This window comes from Leiobunum rupestre, chromosome 2, assembly GCF_980474605.1.
Source record: "Leiobunum rupestre chromosome 2, qqLeiRupe1.1.hap1, whole genome shotgun sequence".
NCBI lineage: Eukaryota > Metazoa > Arthropoda > Arachnida > Opiliones > Sclerosomatidae > Leiobunum > Leiobunum rupestre.
The window spans coordinates 84,838,937-84,856,984 of NC_143385.1; the positions used below are offsets into that span (position 1 = coordinate 84,838,937).

The 18,048-nt window shown below is 37.0% G+C and overlaps 1 protein-coding gene across 1 annotated transcript in view; it reads right to left on the reverse strand.

The window, feature by feature from the left end:
• Nucleotides 1-3,402: 3,402 nt before the first annotated feature.
• Nucleotides 3,403-18,048, reverse strand: part of LOC149959854 (cytochrome P450 1A4-like) — a 32,901-nt gene continuing 18,255 nt past the window's right edge. Inside the window, exons 4-8 of the mRNA XM_090167402.1 lie at nucleotides 10,424-10,576; nucleotides 8,015-8,229; nucleotides 7,833-7,958; nucleotides 6,141-6,245; nucleotides 3,403-4,598 (exon numbers count right to left, since the gene is read on the reverse strand). Of these exons, the coding sequence (XP_090023528.1) occupies nucleotides 4,105-4,598; nucleotides 6,141-6,245; nucleotides 7,833-7,958; nucleotides 8,015-8,229; nucleotides 10,424-10,576 (1,093 nt within the window). The 3' untranslated portion in view covers nucleotides 3,403-4,104. The remainder of the gene's footprint in view (nucleotides 4,599-6,140; nucleotides 6,246-7,832; nucleotides 7,959-8,014; nucleotides 8,230-10,423; nucleotides 10,577-18,048) is intronic.

Sequence of the window (18,048 nt, forward strand, 5' to 3'; positions counted from 1 at the left end):
ATGCCCAAGATTCAGTATTGTGGATGCCTAGCGGGATTATTCTTACTGTCAACAATTATTGTCTGGCAGTACTACAATTAATTTTAATTATCAGCGTTGGTGTACAGTACAGAGATATCCATACGGATTTGTTGCCACTGTCAACTTCAGTGAGAAACGTATTAGAATCCCGTCATTTAACGAAAGTTAGTCGACTGTAGATAAGAAACTTCGTACTGAAATGAGTAAGTGTACCATTTTTGACATGGAAGGCCAACTGATCAGCTCGTATCCAGTTTCCCGGAAAAATGCAAAAATCTAATTTTGTCCGACTTCGAGTTAACGTTGTTTTTCGCAATTTACTCAAGAAATAATAAACCATTTCTTATGGGAACTTTATTTAAATCTCATTATTCATACGTAATTAAGTATTTTTTAACTAAAAATTATCATTATCGTAATTAATTTAATTGCAGTTTAATAGTAATTAACATTTAACCTGTTAAGCCTTTGCTTCGTAGGGAAAATTAGCCCGTAGAACGTACCGATCATATATTCTAGGTAAAAAATAACGTATTTAGATAATTTAGTAGTACCAGAAAGAATTTTGTGGAAAGTGAAATATATTTTAAAGTTAATTTTGTTTCATCTCTTCCATAAGTTTTTTTTACCAAGCTGATTTTTTACAGGGTTAAATAAATAATTTTGGGAATTTTAATTACAGTAATGAAGTATGGTAAATATTTGAATAATTTTTCATAACAATAAACGTTCTGGGCATTCAAACTTAATCCTCTATGACTCTATGTAAAGGCGTCTTAATTATTCAAAAGCTTAACGAGTGAGTAGACTGAAATTATTGTTATTTGAGGATCAGTTATCATCAGTAGTGTACGAGCCATACCGTTGTAAGGTAGTACAGCCAGAACAGGACTGGAGAGACCCACCATTCAAGTACTGTTGATAAATGTTTGCCTTTGTGGCTATAAATTACACGTTTGCCTTCGTGAATATAAATTACACTTTGCCTCGGTGAATATAAATTACACATGGTTGGTTTTTAATTTGAAAGCTCGGCAGAGTTGGAAAAGTAAACGATTCAAAGCTCTTCACAAATCATGCTATGCTACCCATAAACACTATTTCATCAAAGGTCTGTTTTTGATTGAAAGTTTTACCAATATTAGCATATTTAACTTGCTTACTAGAACCAGTTATACACCTATTATCTTGTTATCTAAGTCTTAATGGGAAATTAAAACTCAATTTGACATAACCAATTATCATCATTATTTCCCAATGTTAAGTAAAATATTTAAAATAATATTCAATGTATTAAATTACATTCAATAACATTAAAATGTCTGTTCAAAATATTTAAAATTAAACCTATTTATTTTCTAACTTATGGCTTTTATTTTAAATTCTTAATTTTAGGAAAAATATGTCCTTTGAGGCAGAGCAAAGGGACAGCTATTAAATAAAAAATGCTTTTATCAAAGCAGTTGGAAGGTTGATTTAAGGGGTAGTTCGGATCAATGAAGGCACAGATATTGGAAATGTTTTAGAATTAAAGAGTTATTTTTTGGAATTATTTTGAAAAGCAAAATATATTTCTAAAATAATTTCCATAAATTTTTCCTCACCTTTTATATATTTTAAAACCCTTTCCTTACATTTGAGCCTTGAAACTGTAACAGTAAACTGAGAAAATTTTAAATTGTAAATGATTACGTGTAACATTACAGCATTTAAATTGCTGAAACTCATTATAGAAACTAAACTAGTAAAAAAGTCATCAATAAAAGAGATTTTCAATCAATTTAATCAAGAAAGTTATTAAAGTTAACAGAATAGGTGCAGTTATAGCCTCTATTTTCACAATAATAGCCGCCTAGAGTTAAATCTAGGCGGCTATGTCACAATCAACAGATGATATTCTCTACCTATAGAGAGAGCCTGCAAGTGCAAGAAGAGCCATGTGTCTTGAAAAGATAAGTAATTAATTTTCTTTTATTAAAAAGACTTTCAGGAGACCCTCTAGTCAATTTAAAATACGTAATTTAGTTTCCGTACAGTGTGAACCCATAGTTACGACTGAATGACTTATTTCAATTCGACAAGGTCTTTCTTGAAAGTCCCTTTAACAATTCAAACAGGCTACTGCAGTGTAACACATTTCATCAGGCCTTATGTGGTCATTTTAATGTAACTCTAATATCACTCTTTTTTACTACCAGCGGGTACTTGACTTGTGAGGATCTTCAGTTTTCATGATGCATGCCATATTTAAATACTGATGTATAATTCTACTTTAAACATAAGTTTAAAATAATAAGTGCAGACTTGGATAGATAGAACTTATGTTTGTACATGTCTGTTTTATAAATTCATTAAGAGAATTAGCTTACATAGAAAGTTGCAAACTCCTTTAACCGTTTAATTTCTTATGTATTTATACAAAATTTTATTTTAACATATAAAACAGCATATTAATTAAGGTTATAATATTTTGCGAGTAGTAGTTTGAAACACAAAACTGCAGAATCCAGTTACGACAGCATAGCAGACGTCTATACAGGGCTTCCACATTTGATATCTAAATAATTTCTTTAAATGAAAAATCCCGTTTTTCGCGTTTTTCGCCTAGAAATTCCCATTTTTTATATAGATATTCAGATTAATTCTGAAAATGAATCCAACTTTAAGGTTTTATTTATTACAAAATTACTTAAATTTGAATAGTTTTGCAAAAACATATCCTCAAAAGATGCTTTGGATATTTAGATCGTGACTTTCATTACTTTTATAATCACCCTTTTCCCATTTTCCCTCTTAAATTGCATTATTACCTTTTAGCGTTTTTAAAGGTTGAAAAATTCCGGAAAAAGGAAAAATTGCTTTTTAAAATAATTCCAAAAAATAATTCTAAAACATTTCCAATATCTGTGCCTTCATTAATCCCAACTACCCCTTAAATCAACCTTCCAACTGCTTTGATAAAAGCATTATTTTATTTAATATGTATAACAACGTTGAAAGATCAAATTGGCGTCTGGTGCCATGATAAAATCGGTTACCTAAAAACTCCGCCCAAAAAAGCACGTGCGGCGCGCTCTAAAGGTTAAAACCGTTTCTAGTTCAAGAGCGCGCTGCACGCGGATTTTAGGGCGGAGTTATTCTGAAACCGATTAAATCATGGCCGTGGCGATGCCTTTTGTTCAACGTTCTTATACATATATACGTTCTTGATAATAATATATTATAGATTGTCGTGAGTTGCTACCACAGTTGGGAACATTTTAACAAGTTTAAATTTTTATTTGCTGTGAAATGAGACATACATACGGAAATTGCAAGTACAGTATTTGTATAGTATGATCGTAGTATGATCAAGTTTACTTGACTTGCACGTTTGCTCCAACTTGTATATCACTACAATCACTTTGATTTGAACGCGGATTGCACCATAATTGCGCCAGGAATGTCAAAGGATGACTATGATGGCCCTGGCGATTCTAATAAACACCGGTGTGTTTTAAAGCCAAGATTTTCGCTACATATAAAGGTTATGCAAAATTTAAAGGAGTTTTAGGGGGTGAGTTGAGAAGTATGCCTGTTTTTATCCCATTTTCCTACGATGAGTTAAAAGGGCGCCAGAGAGCTGCAAAGTGTGGCCTACTATCCCCTGGAAGTAGGCTGCCACAAGCGCAAAACCAAGCAGCAGGGAAACGCGAACATTAAGGTTTGGGTTCGTGTAATAGGTAAAAAAGGACTTTGTAAACAATTCGAGGTAACCAGCGTAAAAAGGTAAACTTAAACAGTATTTAAAGTCCCCACTGCTTGGTTTTGCGCTTGTTGCAGCCTACTTCCAGGGGCTAGGCTTCCTGGTAGCTTTTGTTTAAAATCCGTTCGATTGCGTAACTCGAGAACAATTCAATATTTGCATGGAACTCCGAATCACTCTCATAAAATATTTACTTCAAGTTCATTTAGAGTTTTTTAAGTAGTTTCAAATTGCATTTGCTAAAAAGTAAAAATATAATATAAAATAAAATATTGGAATAGGTAGAATTTTTTTGATCCCGGTGTAATAACATTTTGTTTTAGTTTTCTCCATATTTTTCACAAATAATTTCTAGGACAAACCACGATATTGTGTGGTTTCGGGACAGTGGGTGCGCTGGCAAAATCCGGTTCCAAATCCACCGTCCCTAATTGTCCAGCTTCTAACCGGATCTCAACAGATTGAACCAGATTGGCGACTATCAGAAACAGGTCATTTTTCGCTAACTTTTCGCCGATACAAATTCGCTTTCCCTCTCCAAACGCCAAAATGCCCCGCTTGGTGTCGTTGTTGTATTTGCCGTCGTCCTTCAAGAACCGCTCTGGTATGAATTTCTCGGCTTCCTTCCAGATGGCGTTGTCAGATTGTACGGCGTCGGCGTGAAAAATCACCAGAGTTCCTTTCTTGATTTTGTGTCCTCCAAGTTGCGTGTCAACGTTGGCGGCGTGCGGAAGACCCAACGACAGAGGCGCTCTGAAACGGATGGCTTCTGACACGAAAGCGTTAGTGTAGGGACACGTCACCCTGTCCGATTGCAAAGGCATTCTCTCCCCTAAGTTGCAAAACATACGGTAAATTAAGTTTCGTCGGGAAACGTTTACATTTGGAATGTATAAGAAAGACCATAAGCCTATCATAAGGTCTACCATAGGGGCCCATGTTAACGGCGTTGTCCTGGAGAGAAGAAAATTACCGTACAACGATAGGGCAGTAGCGACATCTTCTTTTTCAAAATATTATTTTACTTGGTAGAGCAGCCTTGCTCGGGTTGATGAATGCCACACAAAACGCGTCTAAATCTCAAATTTTAAAAATAAATACCTTCAGAAACAACTCTTATTTCTAAAAGCCAATTTTAGGTTCTGATGAATCATTTTGCAACGATAAGTGTTAATGTTAAGTTTGAAAGTGATAAAATTGTGAATAAGCCTTGGCTACAATGCTAATTGGCCGGGCTCGCGGCGGAGATTTATCCCGCGTGGTTCTAAGTTTAAAAACGTTCGCGCACGCCTTCTGCGCATTCATCATGCAACACGCGAAATTCATTTGGGGAAATACCTAGTTCTAAATTTCTAAAGTATTTTATTCTGGCAAAAGGCGGTGCCCATCACGCCAGAGGGCTGTACAGTATAGGATCAAAGAGATATTCACACAACAAAGAGTCTGAAAGAGATCAGGGGGGCGATTCTGTAAAAAATCGATTGGGAACATAACCACTAGGAGATGTAGATTTTTAATACCTACCTCTTAACGGGTATGTGATCGTCAAAAAATTGGCATAGACCTTTGCTTATGAGGACCTTATGATAGGCTTATGGAAAGACTATTGTGACCATGATGAAAATCGAAGAAACTGGTGTTGCTTACAGCGAAGATTTTTGCTCGCGACATACTAAGCTAAACTCGGTTCCTAGTCGACATTAAAGCAAGTGGCGGCTCTATCATCGCCACCTGTATTATAAATAGGCCCTTGTTATTAGAGATGCCAATGAACCTATCCGATTCTTCGAAAAACGCTACTTTATTGGAGAGCGTGGTGCCATCTATTTGTGGCAAAGAAAACTAAAATTAAAAATAGGCTCTCTCAGCCTCTGACGACGTTATCATTTGTCTATGTAGAGTATTATAGTAAGACACCTTATACTCTATTTAGTGGACTTTAACCAAAATCATAATTGCTGTAATTTATATGTTTTTGACCAATTTACAAATGATCCATACAACGCGAGGGGTACCTATAAGTACCGCCTTTTTGATTTCGATGCTAACGACATCTATTGAAAAAGAGGTAAATCACGTCGAGCCATCACTTGCTTTAAGTCTTGTGTCGAAAAGTTCACTAACCTTCTGTAATCTTTCTAAGCCATCTAAATACGTGATTCTACGCTGAACTAAAGTAGAACAGTTTCCCGCAAAACAGGACAAAGTTTCCAAGATCTTCAATGTGAGGTATAATAAAGGTTTCTTAAATCCATTTTTTTACTGTGTACTAAGCGATTGTCCTTCACTTCCTTTTTAACCACGGCAGGCAGACAATGAATTTCAACAAAACTCAACCAACGTCTTACATTCGCTAAATGAATAAAATACGGACCTATGTTTTGGTCGATTTCTTCCCTTATTCTTTTCTGAATATTTGGGTAGTAGGCCAAAAGAATGATCAACCATTTTAACGTGGTTGTCGTGGTCTCCGTTCCAGCTACAACGAAACAAGATAAAGCAACCGTTAATGAAGAAAATATACGTACTGTAAGAAGCAATGAATCAGCAGCTGCAACTACTCGGCCTATTTTTTGATATTGTTAAGCATAAATGGTGAGTTAATAAGAACCATGTGTGGACTGCATTGTAAATGATACTAATTGTACCACGTCCACGTGTCGTGACGAAAAACTCGATTTGTTACGTGAGACATTTGAAATCGCACGTATATGAAAAAATCTCCACAGATTTCAATAAAATTTAGTACACGCGAATTTAGAAGTACTATGGTTTTGAACTTTGACTTGAAGTATTTCAGGTCTAAAGTCAGGCAAATAGTCTAATAATAATAATAACCAGCTAGGCTAATACCCAAGGCATCACCTTAGACCCAATTAATTTAGCTACATTTAATGCCTTTAAATCAGGCCGGGTTAAAATGCAAGCTCTTCATTCCACGCGAGTCAACAGCTCCTATATACACGCTCACTATTACCGTAAGCCTCAAGTTCTCAACAAGTTTTGATGGAAAGAACTCGGAGGAAAACCCCTTTTCCCATTGGAGAGATCTAAACTTGCAAACTCATTGAAGTGGGAGTTGTTGCGAGTTTTCACCCAGTGCTACATGCTGGGATCGAACCCGGCTCCTCTTGCAGCGAGGCGAAAGTGCTAAGCACTCTGAAAACCTCAGTATTCGATAAAGAAAATCAAATGAGCCGGAAGTAAGCGTGTCAGCGACACTTCACTGGAATGACTAGATACCAATACCGATCAAACGATGCCTCAATGAAAGTTTTATTGAGCGCCGTTCCAAAAGAATCGACGTTTCGCGTTGACCCATTCGCAGCCAAATTCGCCGGATTTCCATGATGGTGGACGAGAGCCACCCATTGATTAATATCAGCGGTGCGGCACTACCACGGTTACATGGAGGAAATTAATACCAATTAAACGACGGATCAATTAAATTTATATTTAGTGCCGTCATGAATGTATTCATTTCAACCATGAATATCGAACTGCATTAGATTGTCTAGCCTCAGTCGCTAGGATGGGAGAGGCTTAGTTATTATGACGTTGATCAAAAATTGTATTGAAGGGCGAAGTTTTGAAATTTCACTAGCTTTCAGTGCCAAGGCTTAGAGCTTCATTTACGTTATAAAATTTTAATACATATCTTTTTGATTGAACAAAAATAGAATATTATTTATAAATTCCTTTATTTAAGACTACCAAGTAATGTTCTAAAAGTACAGTTATTTTTCTAAGAATCACGAGTCAACGACCAACGCATGTCTCCCAATTGGCCCAAGTGATTACGTAAAACGCAGAATTTGGGCAGAAAGGCACCGCCCATCTTAGCCTCAGAGGGTTGAAAGGGTTCGATAATCATGGTTGAAATTAATAAATTAATGAGGCCGTTGAGGATAAATCGACATTTTGCGGGGACGTAAATAACAGTCTCTTTCCCCTTTATTAGACTAAAAAGAGTTGTTACACGATTGATCAACAACCTTACGCTCACTCGACCTCGTAGTTGCATCGCATATTCAACGAACTCCTAGTGTTTGTGTCAATTCCTTACCAAGAAATAAAGCTCCAATGATTTTAATCATGTTATCGTCGTCCAAATATTTCTTAGCATCGTTTTCATCTTCTTCGGCTTCCAAACCCGCAGTGATCACGGCGTCCGAGAAGTTGCGGATTTCACCTGCGTAAATGTTCCATGTTTATTTTTCGAAGGCCTTACCATAATCACAAACTCGCCTCTCTGATAGGTCTCTTTATTTTCGTGATATTTCCTGGCCACCATTTCCCCAAACGCTTTAAAAGAGTTTTTGAATTTCAAATCTCTGGCGTAATACAAGATGAGCAGCAACGTCGAGATGTCTCCGGGCGTGTTTCCTCCCAACTCTTGCATGACTCTCGAGTACATCCGAATTTTCTCGATATCCTCATCACTAATGTTGTCCGACTCGGTACTGGAAAACGAAAGTATATATTTGTACCACTACCTACGTAATTAATCCAGGCCCGTGCATCACGGACTCTAAAAAAAGTTTTGGTCTTTCAAATTTGCAGCAAATTCCCGCTAGGTGCGCATGTACGTCAAATCTACTGCTCAGGCCTGGTCTATAACATAGGCCATGGTGATAAATCGCGTAGGTTACGGCCGGTAGTGGCTGCATCGCAGCTTCGTAGGACAGTGTTTAAAGAATAAAACTAATGTTTAAGTATTTTTTCATAAATCTTAATGTTCATATTAGGCTATATCTATTGTTTAAAGTTTAAAGTTTGGCAATTTTTACAAGTAAAACGTTTTGAAATTTTTAGCCAAGGCTTAATAAAATCTTTATTTTTAATGTCATTTTATATAGTAAGTTGTTTTATTTGTGAAATTACCAAATAGATACAGGTAAGCTAGTATTTCTATTTTAAAATAATGTAATATAAATATTGAGATTTATAAAAAAAATACTTAAACATAAGTTTTATTCATTAAACGCTGTCCTACGAAGCTCCGATGCAGCCACTACCCACCGTAGCCTACGTTGTTTAATCACCATGGCCTATGCTATAGACCAGGTTGGAGCAGTAGATTCGACGTGTTTGCGCACCTAGCAGGAATTTGAATTTTTTCGAGCATGCATTACGTAGGTAGTGTTTGCACATTCTGTTGGATTACGAGAATATTTATTTCAACTTTGGGAGAATAACTATGTTGAGAAGGATCCCCGGGCATCATGGTCTAATTTACCCTGCCACGGAGGACGTCAGATTTAGGGAACCAATGACATACCGGGCTGATTTGATTTGTTTTAAAGGGGAGGAGCTTACTGCTAGAGCCTGAGGGGGGTTGGGAACAATGATAAAGATAATCTCAACATAGTAATTTTTCCGTAGCATAAATAAATACATTTTTGATTGAATTTAGCACCAGAAATATGATGGTTCATTGCACCGCGAACTTCCTCTTAGATCTGCGCAGGGGCAGTGAACATTTACGAGAGTATAAAGTGTTTAAAAATTTGGAGGTGTTGTAATTGTGAAGGCAGTCACTTAATTTCAAATTCCCCTTTTCATACCGTGTAAAATCTGCCCTACTTCACAGCACGATAGAACTTGTGTTGCAATATCTTCTACGAACGAATCATCTAGGCCACTAAAACTAAGCTTGAAGGAACGCCCGCGGGAAAGGCTTAAGTATTGGTATTTTGCATGAAGCAGTAGGTATAGAGGGCAGGGTGACCAGAGAATATTTTAAAATCCTTTAAATTAATTATAGAAAATGTATCAGTGAAACATATGAAAATATGGGAAGAAAGTTGGGAGAAAAACAGGAAAAAAAAATAAAATTAATTATACAATAAGAGAAAACGATTGTCAAAATTGTTTAAAGGGGGTACAACCTTCCAAATAAAGTTAATAACGGATAGAAATAGTCGAAAACTATCGCCGACTTTTTAGTTAAAATATAGAATATTATAGGAAATTTAATGAAATTATAGGAGAAAAAAGGGAGGACGTTAAATTATAGGAAATATAGGAGCTGTGGTCACCCTGAGAGGGTTCTACAGACTTTTCACTCTAAATTCAATTATTAGCGCCCCGTGCGGCCAAAGCATGAAATTCGTTTGTCCGCTATCAAGTGATTTCAATATTTAATTGATTAAAGCTTCTAAATTTACGTGATTTCACTGCTGATTTGTACACCTGAAGTCCCTCGGTATGAATATATCGAGAGGACTATATTTTCTGGCCACATACCGCCTTAACAAATCTGTATCCCTCCGAATACCTCTAGTTCGAAAACGAGGCGTTTCACGATTTTCGGTGAGTTAGAGGCTTCTCTTATTATAGGCTTCTGCTAATATTTAACAAACCTGGTGACGCAAACGTGAAATTATTTGTACACCATTAAATAGGGAACTTTATACTCTCTTTAAAGGACTAGGGTTTTGTACGGTGGGAAAAATAGGCCTTTCCATAAATTCGCTACGACGGCCAAGCTTGTTCTTGAGAGAATGCAGTCAAGTCTATGGACAAATTCAAAAGCTTTCTTTAGTAGGAGAGCTGGGGAAGCATTGTAGAAGTGATAAAAAAGCCCCCTTAGTTTATGGAAATGCCTATTCTCGTCTGTTCAAATGAAAATTCCTGCGCGTAGAGTAACTTTACCCGAAAGCAGTTTCGGAAATGATGTTTATGATCAGAGCTTGAAGATCGGAAGACGGATCAAACGGTTTCCCTTGGTGGCTCAACATCTTATCGATCATTTGGCCCGTGCTGTGGTTCACTAACTCGGCCAGTGTTTCTCCATCCACAAATTTTCTGTCTTGGCAGTTGGTGACAATTAGTTCATTGTTAAAATAAGTAATACAACCCATTATTTATTCAGGTTAACAGAAAATATGTGGGTACGTCTAGTGATTTCTGGAAGTTAAACCACGCCCCTTTGCCTTTTCTCGTATAATTTATCATCCTGGAATCATGGCAATGGAGGCTACAGATGCCGCTTCATATTCTCCGATTAACCTGAATGCATTCAACGAAGTGCTTCCCACCAATTCTCAGATAAAGGTTGAGTTATCTGAACAGAGTTAGTAAGATCATACAGGGTGTCCACCAAAAAACTAAAAATAATAAATAACTAAAAAGAAAAAGTTTTTTTTTTAATTTAAAATTTCTATGGAACATTCCTCGAGAACCGTTGGGTTTATGGATTTGGTTCCAATTATAAAGTTGTTGCTCGCCATATTATTAGTCAAATTATCTTTGATTTGACCAATCAGAAGCCGATAAATTGAAGGTTAATGAATTCAACTTGTTTGATAATAAAATAATCTGGTTAGTTTTAATGCGACTAAATCAAATAAATACTGAATAGCTTACAACGGTTCAATTATGCCACCGTTGGCTACGATACATGCTTGAGCTCGTTTAACGACGGAGTTCATAGTGTTGGTCAACATTTCAATAGGTGATGGAAATTAACTCTTTTGCACAAGCATGCATCGTAGCTAGAGGCCTGCGCCGATCTGATATGGGTCGGCGGCGGCGTTTGACCCAAAATATACCGGTGGCTGCGGCTTCGGCGTGGCCAAAATGACCGGCGGCGGCGGCGTACGCCGGCGTTTGTATAAAGTTTAGAGCTATTTCTTGTACCGACAGTTTAAAAAACACGCGACCAGAAGGGCAAGGGCAAATACCAACTCGTACTAGTCCTTCCATGGACTAATTAATGTACTTCGCACAGGGACGCCCCTTTCCCGAATATTTGCTTCGGGCGATTGTTAAATGTGCGCTCTGGCGGCGGAGTTAGGAACTAACTAACTAATGTTAACCGGGGAAGAAGAAAAAGGGGTGAGGGGAGGGAAAATACAAATGTAGCTCAGCAGCTGAAAAACACGTGGGACTTGCTTAATTTGTAAAACATTTGATTTAATGTGTTAATGTGCGAAGTACATTAATTAGTCCATGGTCCTTCCGTGGTAGGCCACTGGCCTGACGCCAAACGACCTCCAAAATTATTCGCAATTATGCCGGGTCGAAATTCGGTTGAAGGCTCGATATTGGCTTTTTATATTTTTGGTCGTGCTCCACGATAACGCTCTGCAGTGGCGTAGTCAAGGAGGGTTCAATGTCAAACCCCTGGGCCTACCTTGACTATACTAAATTGACAACCCCTTCTCGACACCCCTCTTAATATTAACATTCTTGGACCCCTTTACGAATAATATCATTTTTGCTGCCGAAGGTTATCATCGCACGGTGAACATACATATTGCTATTTTCATATGTTATTTTCCATTTAAATATAATTTAAGGTATCATGATGTGATTTTATAAACGTATTGGACGTCTAAAATGCAGTATATCAAATGCTTCATTTATTGAATTTAAAGTAAAAAATTATTATGGACCGTTCATGAAGCGGGCCTCCGTAAACATGGTAGCATAATATTTGAATCCAGTCGTTATATAAAGTCATAATGTCGGTTAGTATAAATCGTTTACAATCGAAACTTGCCGGTAAATTTAAGAAAAGTGAGTCTGAAATGCTACCAGGAGGCTCCTCTAAGCCTAACGGCTCGAGGTCTCTATCCCAACCGTCGAAAATCGTAACGCCAGTTCGAAATTCGCCAAGGCTTACGGTGTCACAAGAGTCTAAAAAACCGTCGCGTACTACGAAACGAGGAGGGCCGCCGCCGCCTGCATCGAAGGGCCGCAAGGAGAACGAGTCAAAGACCGTAGCTTCTGACGGAGAGGACGAGACAGACGTGCCGACGAAATCGGAGCAACGGCTTTTACAGTCGTTTGAAAAAGTTATGAAAACCCAGCTGGATAACTTTAAATTGGACATTAACCGACAACTGGAACGTTTCCGTAATGAAATTGAAACTTCTTGAAGGAAACTAGCTTCTGAACAAGTGAAGGCAGAGCTGTTAGTTGTTGACGATAAATTTCGTGATGTGGCCGAGGATCTCAAAGCTGTTACGGACGCCATAAATGGTATTCAAGACCAGGCTTGGAAATAAGGTTTAATTCTAAACTGGTCTATTTGGCCAGTGACTTCCATCTCTTGAATTATTTAAGTGGTCACGTAGACCAGTTGGTTAATAATACTGTAGATAATTTTGAATTAATAAACTGGACCCTGGACCAGTGAACCCCTAGCTTTTGAATAGGGCTCGGTGTCGGTAAACTTTTAACCGTAACTAAGACACAAACGAATTTTTTCGAAAAATATTTCTTTGAATAAAAATGTTGTTAATATTTTTCGATCAATTTTATTCGTATAATTTGATTAATACGTATATTTTTTTAAATAAAGTTATCTTTTGATGTAATTATTAGCAAATATGTTCAATAGTTTTTTTCTTAGTTCAACTATTATCCAATAATCTAAAATTCACCTAAGGTTTTTTTTTCAACCAAAAAATTAAATTATTCTATCACTTTTTGGCCAAAACTTTATTTGATTATCTTCCGTGATTTTTCTTTATTAATAGTTGGTAATATTTAAAAAATTCATATTTATCAATTACCGGAAAAAAAATCTTTAGACTTTTGGTTTCTTATCGTACTAAAAAAAAAACGATTTTTAAAACTTATGCGCAAGGTAGTTGAAATAAATATTTTACGTTTAATTGTTGCGATTAACCATGGCTGAAACGTATGGGGCGCCAACCCGGAAAAAACTAAATAACATTTCTAGAAATATTTTAACACTTCTAGGAATATTTTAACACTTCTAGTATAGGAATATTTTCAAACTCTAGGAATATTTTCAAACTCTAGGAATATTTTCAAACTCTAGGAATATTTTCAAACTCTATCAATTTTAAGAATCCTATATATTTTAATAGACTTTCTATAGATATTTTAAAGCGTTTCCTAGTTATTTTAAGAGAGACGTTTCCTACATATTTTACGGACATAGAATATTTTTCGGCAAAACGCGGGACAGAAAGCAGCGCTTGTAGTTTCCAATCGGAGAGTTGAGTGTGAACACTGTAAAGGCGAACTATGATGGTACTTGTACCGTTGATGGGATGGTTCTTGTACCGTTAATGGGGTGGTTCTTGTACCATTGATGGGATGGTACTTGTACCATTGATGGGTTGGTTTTGTACCGTTAATGGGATGGTTCTTGTACCGTTAATGGGGTGGTTCTTGTACCATTGATGGGATGGTTCTTGTACCGTTGATGGGATGGTTCTTGTACCATTGATGGGTTGGTTTTGTACCGTTAATGGGATGGTTCTTGTACCGTTAATGGGGTGGTTCTTGTACCATTGATGGGATGGTTCTTGTACCATTGATGGGTTGGTTTTGTACCGTTAATGGGATGGTTCTTGTACCGTTAATGGGGTGGTTCTTGTACCATTGATGGGATGGTTCTTGTACCGTTGATGGGATGGTTCTTGTACCATTGATGGGATGGTACTTGTACCGTTGATGGGATGGTTCTTGTACCGTTAATGGGGTGGTTCTTGTACCATTGATGGGATGGTACTTGTACCATTGATGGGATGGTTCTTGTACCATTGATGGGATGGTTCTTGTACCACTGATAGGATGGCTCTTGTACCGTTGATGGGATGGTTCTTGTACCGTTAATGGGGTGGTTCTTGTACCACTGATGGGATGGTACTTGTACCATTGATGGGATGGTTCTTGTACCATTGATGGGATGGTTCTTGTACCGTTGATGGGATGATTCTTGTACCATTTATGGGATGGTATTTGTACCATTGATGGGATGGTTCTTGTACCGTTGATGGGATGGTTCTTGTACCGTTGATGGGATGGTACTTGTACCATTGATGGGATGGTTCTTGTACCGGTAATGGGATGGTACTTGTACCATTGATGGGATGGTACTTGTTACATTGCAGGGATGGTTCTTGTACCGTTGATGGAGAGGTACTTGTACCGTTGATGATAAGCCTCCACTGAAAGATCTAGTGTCCGAATCTGCATCCTTCAATAAGCGATCTGATTTACGGGTATCCTCTGGAAAACCTGGTCTCCTAATTCCTAATTGAACTCGGATGCTTGAGCTCTACGTGTTCTCGCCTCAAGAAAATTTATGGTCAACGGTACAAGTACCACTCCATCAACGGTACAAGTACCATCCCATCATAGCTAGCCTTTACAGTGTTCACACTCAACTCTCCGATTGGAAACTACAAGCGCTGCTTTCTCTCCCGTGTTTTGCCGAAAAATATATTATGTCCGTAAAATATGTAGGAAACGTCTCTCTTAAAATAACTAGGAAACGCTTTAAAATATATAGGATTTTTAAAATTGATAGGTAATTTTAAAATATTCCTAGAGTTTGAAAATATTCCTAGAGTTTGAAAATATTCCTAGAAGTTTGAAAATATTCCTAGAATTGTTAAAATATTCCTAGAAATGTTATTTAGTTTTTCCGGTTTGGCGCCCCATATATAAGCCAATAAATAATATAACAATAATTACCAGCGGCAACTTTTAGGAGTGAATACAGTAGCGTAACTTGGAACTCCGGGGCCCCCCTTTAAAAACGACTCGGGGCCCTTTTAAAAAGCATCAATTTCAATCATAAACGTTTGGGGGCCCCCTAGTTCTCGGGCCCCCCCCCCCCCGCGCCGCGAGGTCTGCGGGGGCGCTATTTACGCCACTGGGTGTATATCGTATAGCTTTGCTGTGTGCAACCGACACCTGTTTTCTTTGAAGGACTATGAAGAACTCCTTTCTACGTGTAACTTATTTGTCTACGACAACGTCTGCTACAGTTGACATTATCTATACGCACACTATGGAAGTTAAGCGTAGAAAAAATTAACTTGGGAGAAAATGAGTAAACTTGTAAGACTATAACTCCTATATTTATTCACCCTACACGTTTACTAGTCCTTACTTATGTTGTCTATTAAGGAAGTAAAATTTCCATAGCTTACTAAAAGGATATTATTTCAGAAGTGGAGAAAGAAACGTAATTAGCCTTTTCAGTTTACATAGAGCCACATAGTGGCAAATGCGAGAAGCTCATGAAATGCTGGATTTTCGTCTGCTAAGCAGACGATTTTTCCATAAAGCGTCTGCTTAGCAGACGAAAATCCAGCAGTTTATGAGCTTCTTGCATTTGCCACTACGTGGCTCTATGTAAACTGAAAAGGCTGATTATTGAAAGTGCGGTACTTGTACCCGGGTGCTTGTAAGGCCTGGTCACTCAATCGCGTTGTGGGGGCATTGAGGACCAAAAATGCCCATCTCACTGAAACGTCGCCCCGTATTTTAGTAAACTGCGCAAACGACACAAGTTATATTGCGCTCTGGCCAGATGTCTGTAGACTTCCGCGGCCCAGATTAGAAAGGGAATTTTATGACCAACTTTAACCATTTTGTTAAAATAAAATGTATTTCACCGTTTCATTAGTCAGCAATGACACTTCAGTTTATTTCGTGATTTATCTATCCATCCTTTTCGGAATTAAGTGTAAGATACTAGCAGCACCAGATGAAAACATAGTTATATTATTTGCTAAACCATGGTTTTTATTATAAAAAATAGTTAAAGTAGTTCACTATTATCCATGGGTAGACTAATACGAGTTTTCCATTAGTGTTTTATTACATTTTAGTCGGGGTACATCGCAACTGGAACAACAAATATGATTGATTAACGAAGAAATATGGTCTATATTTCCAGAAAAAACAATTTGCTTTTTTTCGGTAAATATTTAATTCGTAAATAATTCGAAGAGTTATAATTTGATCTTATTTCTCTTAAAAAAAACAAGTGTGTACAAATTTATTTAAATAAAAGTTCATATCGGCTTCATGATAAAAAAATACATTCGGGGAAAGTAAGGCGGCGGTGAATTTATTGCGATCAAGATAATGTTTTTTTTTTCAAACTATATAATTAGTTGATAAACAAACTCGAGATTTTACCGTTAAATTATCTGGAAGTTTTCCGATTAATCATGGTTAACTGAATTTACCGGTTGAAACGATCAGAAAAATCCGAGCCCTACTTTTGAATAAAAAAACTGGTCCGAGCAATTAATAAACTGGTCTTTGACCCAGTGACCACCGCTTATTTCCAAGCCTGCCCGTACAAAAATATGTCTATAGAAAACCCACGTTTTATCTTTATAGCTTTTCCTTGGTTTTTCAATGGGTTTTCTTTAGAAATTTGGGTCAATTTTCTGTAAAAAAAACCCTTTTAAAGTTTTCTCTATAGAATTATCTGATTGGTTTTTGAGGAAACAAACACTTTTGCACTGGTAAATATAGTTAAATTTCTATAGAAGCTACCGAATGTTTTTTGTTTGAAAATAGAAATTTTTCAATTTTAAATAGTGGCATTTCTATAGAATGGGCTGATTTGTGTTTTAGAAAACACCAATTGTTTACTGTTAATTAAGGTAGAAAATCTATAGAATTTACCGAATGTTATTTCAGAAAACATTATAACCCATCGAAAGATGTTCTTAACAATATCTTAGAACACTAAAGGTTTTTATTGGTTGTTTTTATAGAAAAACTGTATAGAATATCTATAGTATAACTTTCGAATTTTATTAGAGTTCTTATAGCTTTATTTATAGAATTATATTGGAGTATGTTAGAGAATTCTTTGAATATTATAATATCGTTTTACGAAAACTCTTAACAGCTTGTAGAGGAGCTCAGATTGACTTGGGGTAGATGCCACAACAAATAACATCGGAGTGAACCTAATTGAGAGTATTTAGAACACAGATACTACACTTTGGTCTTAACCAAAAGGCCGAGAAGCTAACGTTAAGTTCGAGACATAAATATTCATAACAAATGATTCAATTTATGCAAACGGAAAAATGCAAAAAAAATCCAAAATTACGTCATATGTGGCGAACCGTGGCATCCACATTTCATACGAAATACTAGGCCTGAACAATCTCCTTCACCGGCTTGATTTTTAAGAAGATCCAAAGTCTATTAGTAATCGAAACGGTTTCAAATATTAAATTAAATTTCACTTAGAAAAACAATTATTGAAAAACCGGAAACCAAGACTTTCAATTAAGACTAAAGACCGGAGACTTGTTACCAGAACAAAGTGGAAATTAGATATCAGAAACCGTCAGAAGGTGATCTTCCTGGCGACCAAACTTTCCGGCAGAGACCTGCAGAACAGACTTTCCATCGGAGACCTGGAGACGAGACCTACCGACGTAGACTTAGTGGCCGGACCTTCCGATGGAGATCTGAATACCCGGAGATCAGATCTTTCGGCAAAGACCTGGAGAGTAGTTCTTCCGGCA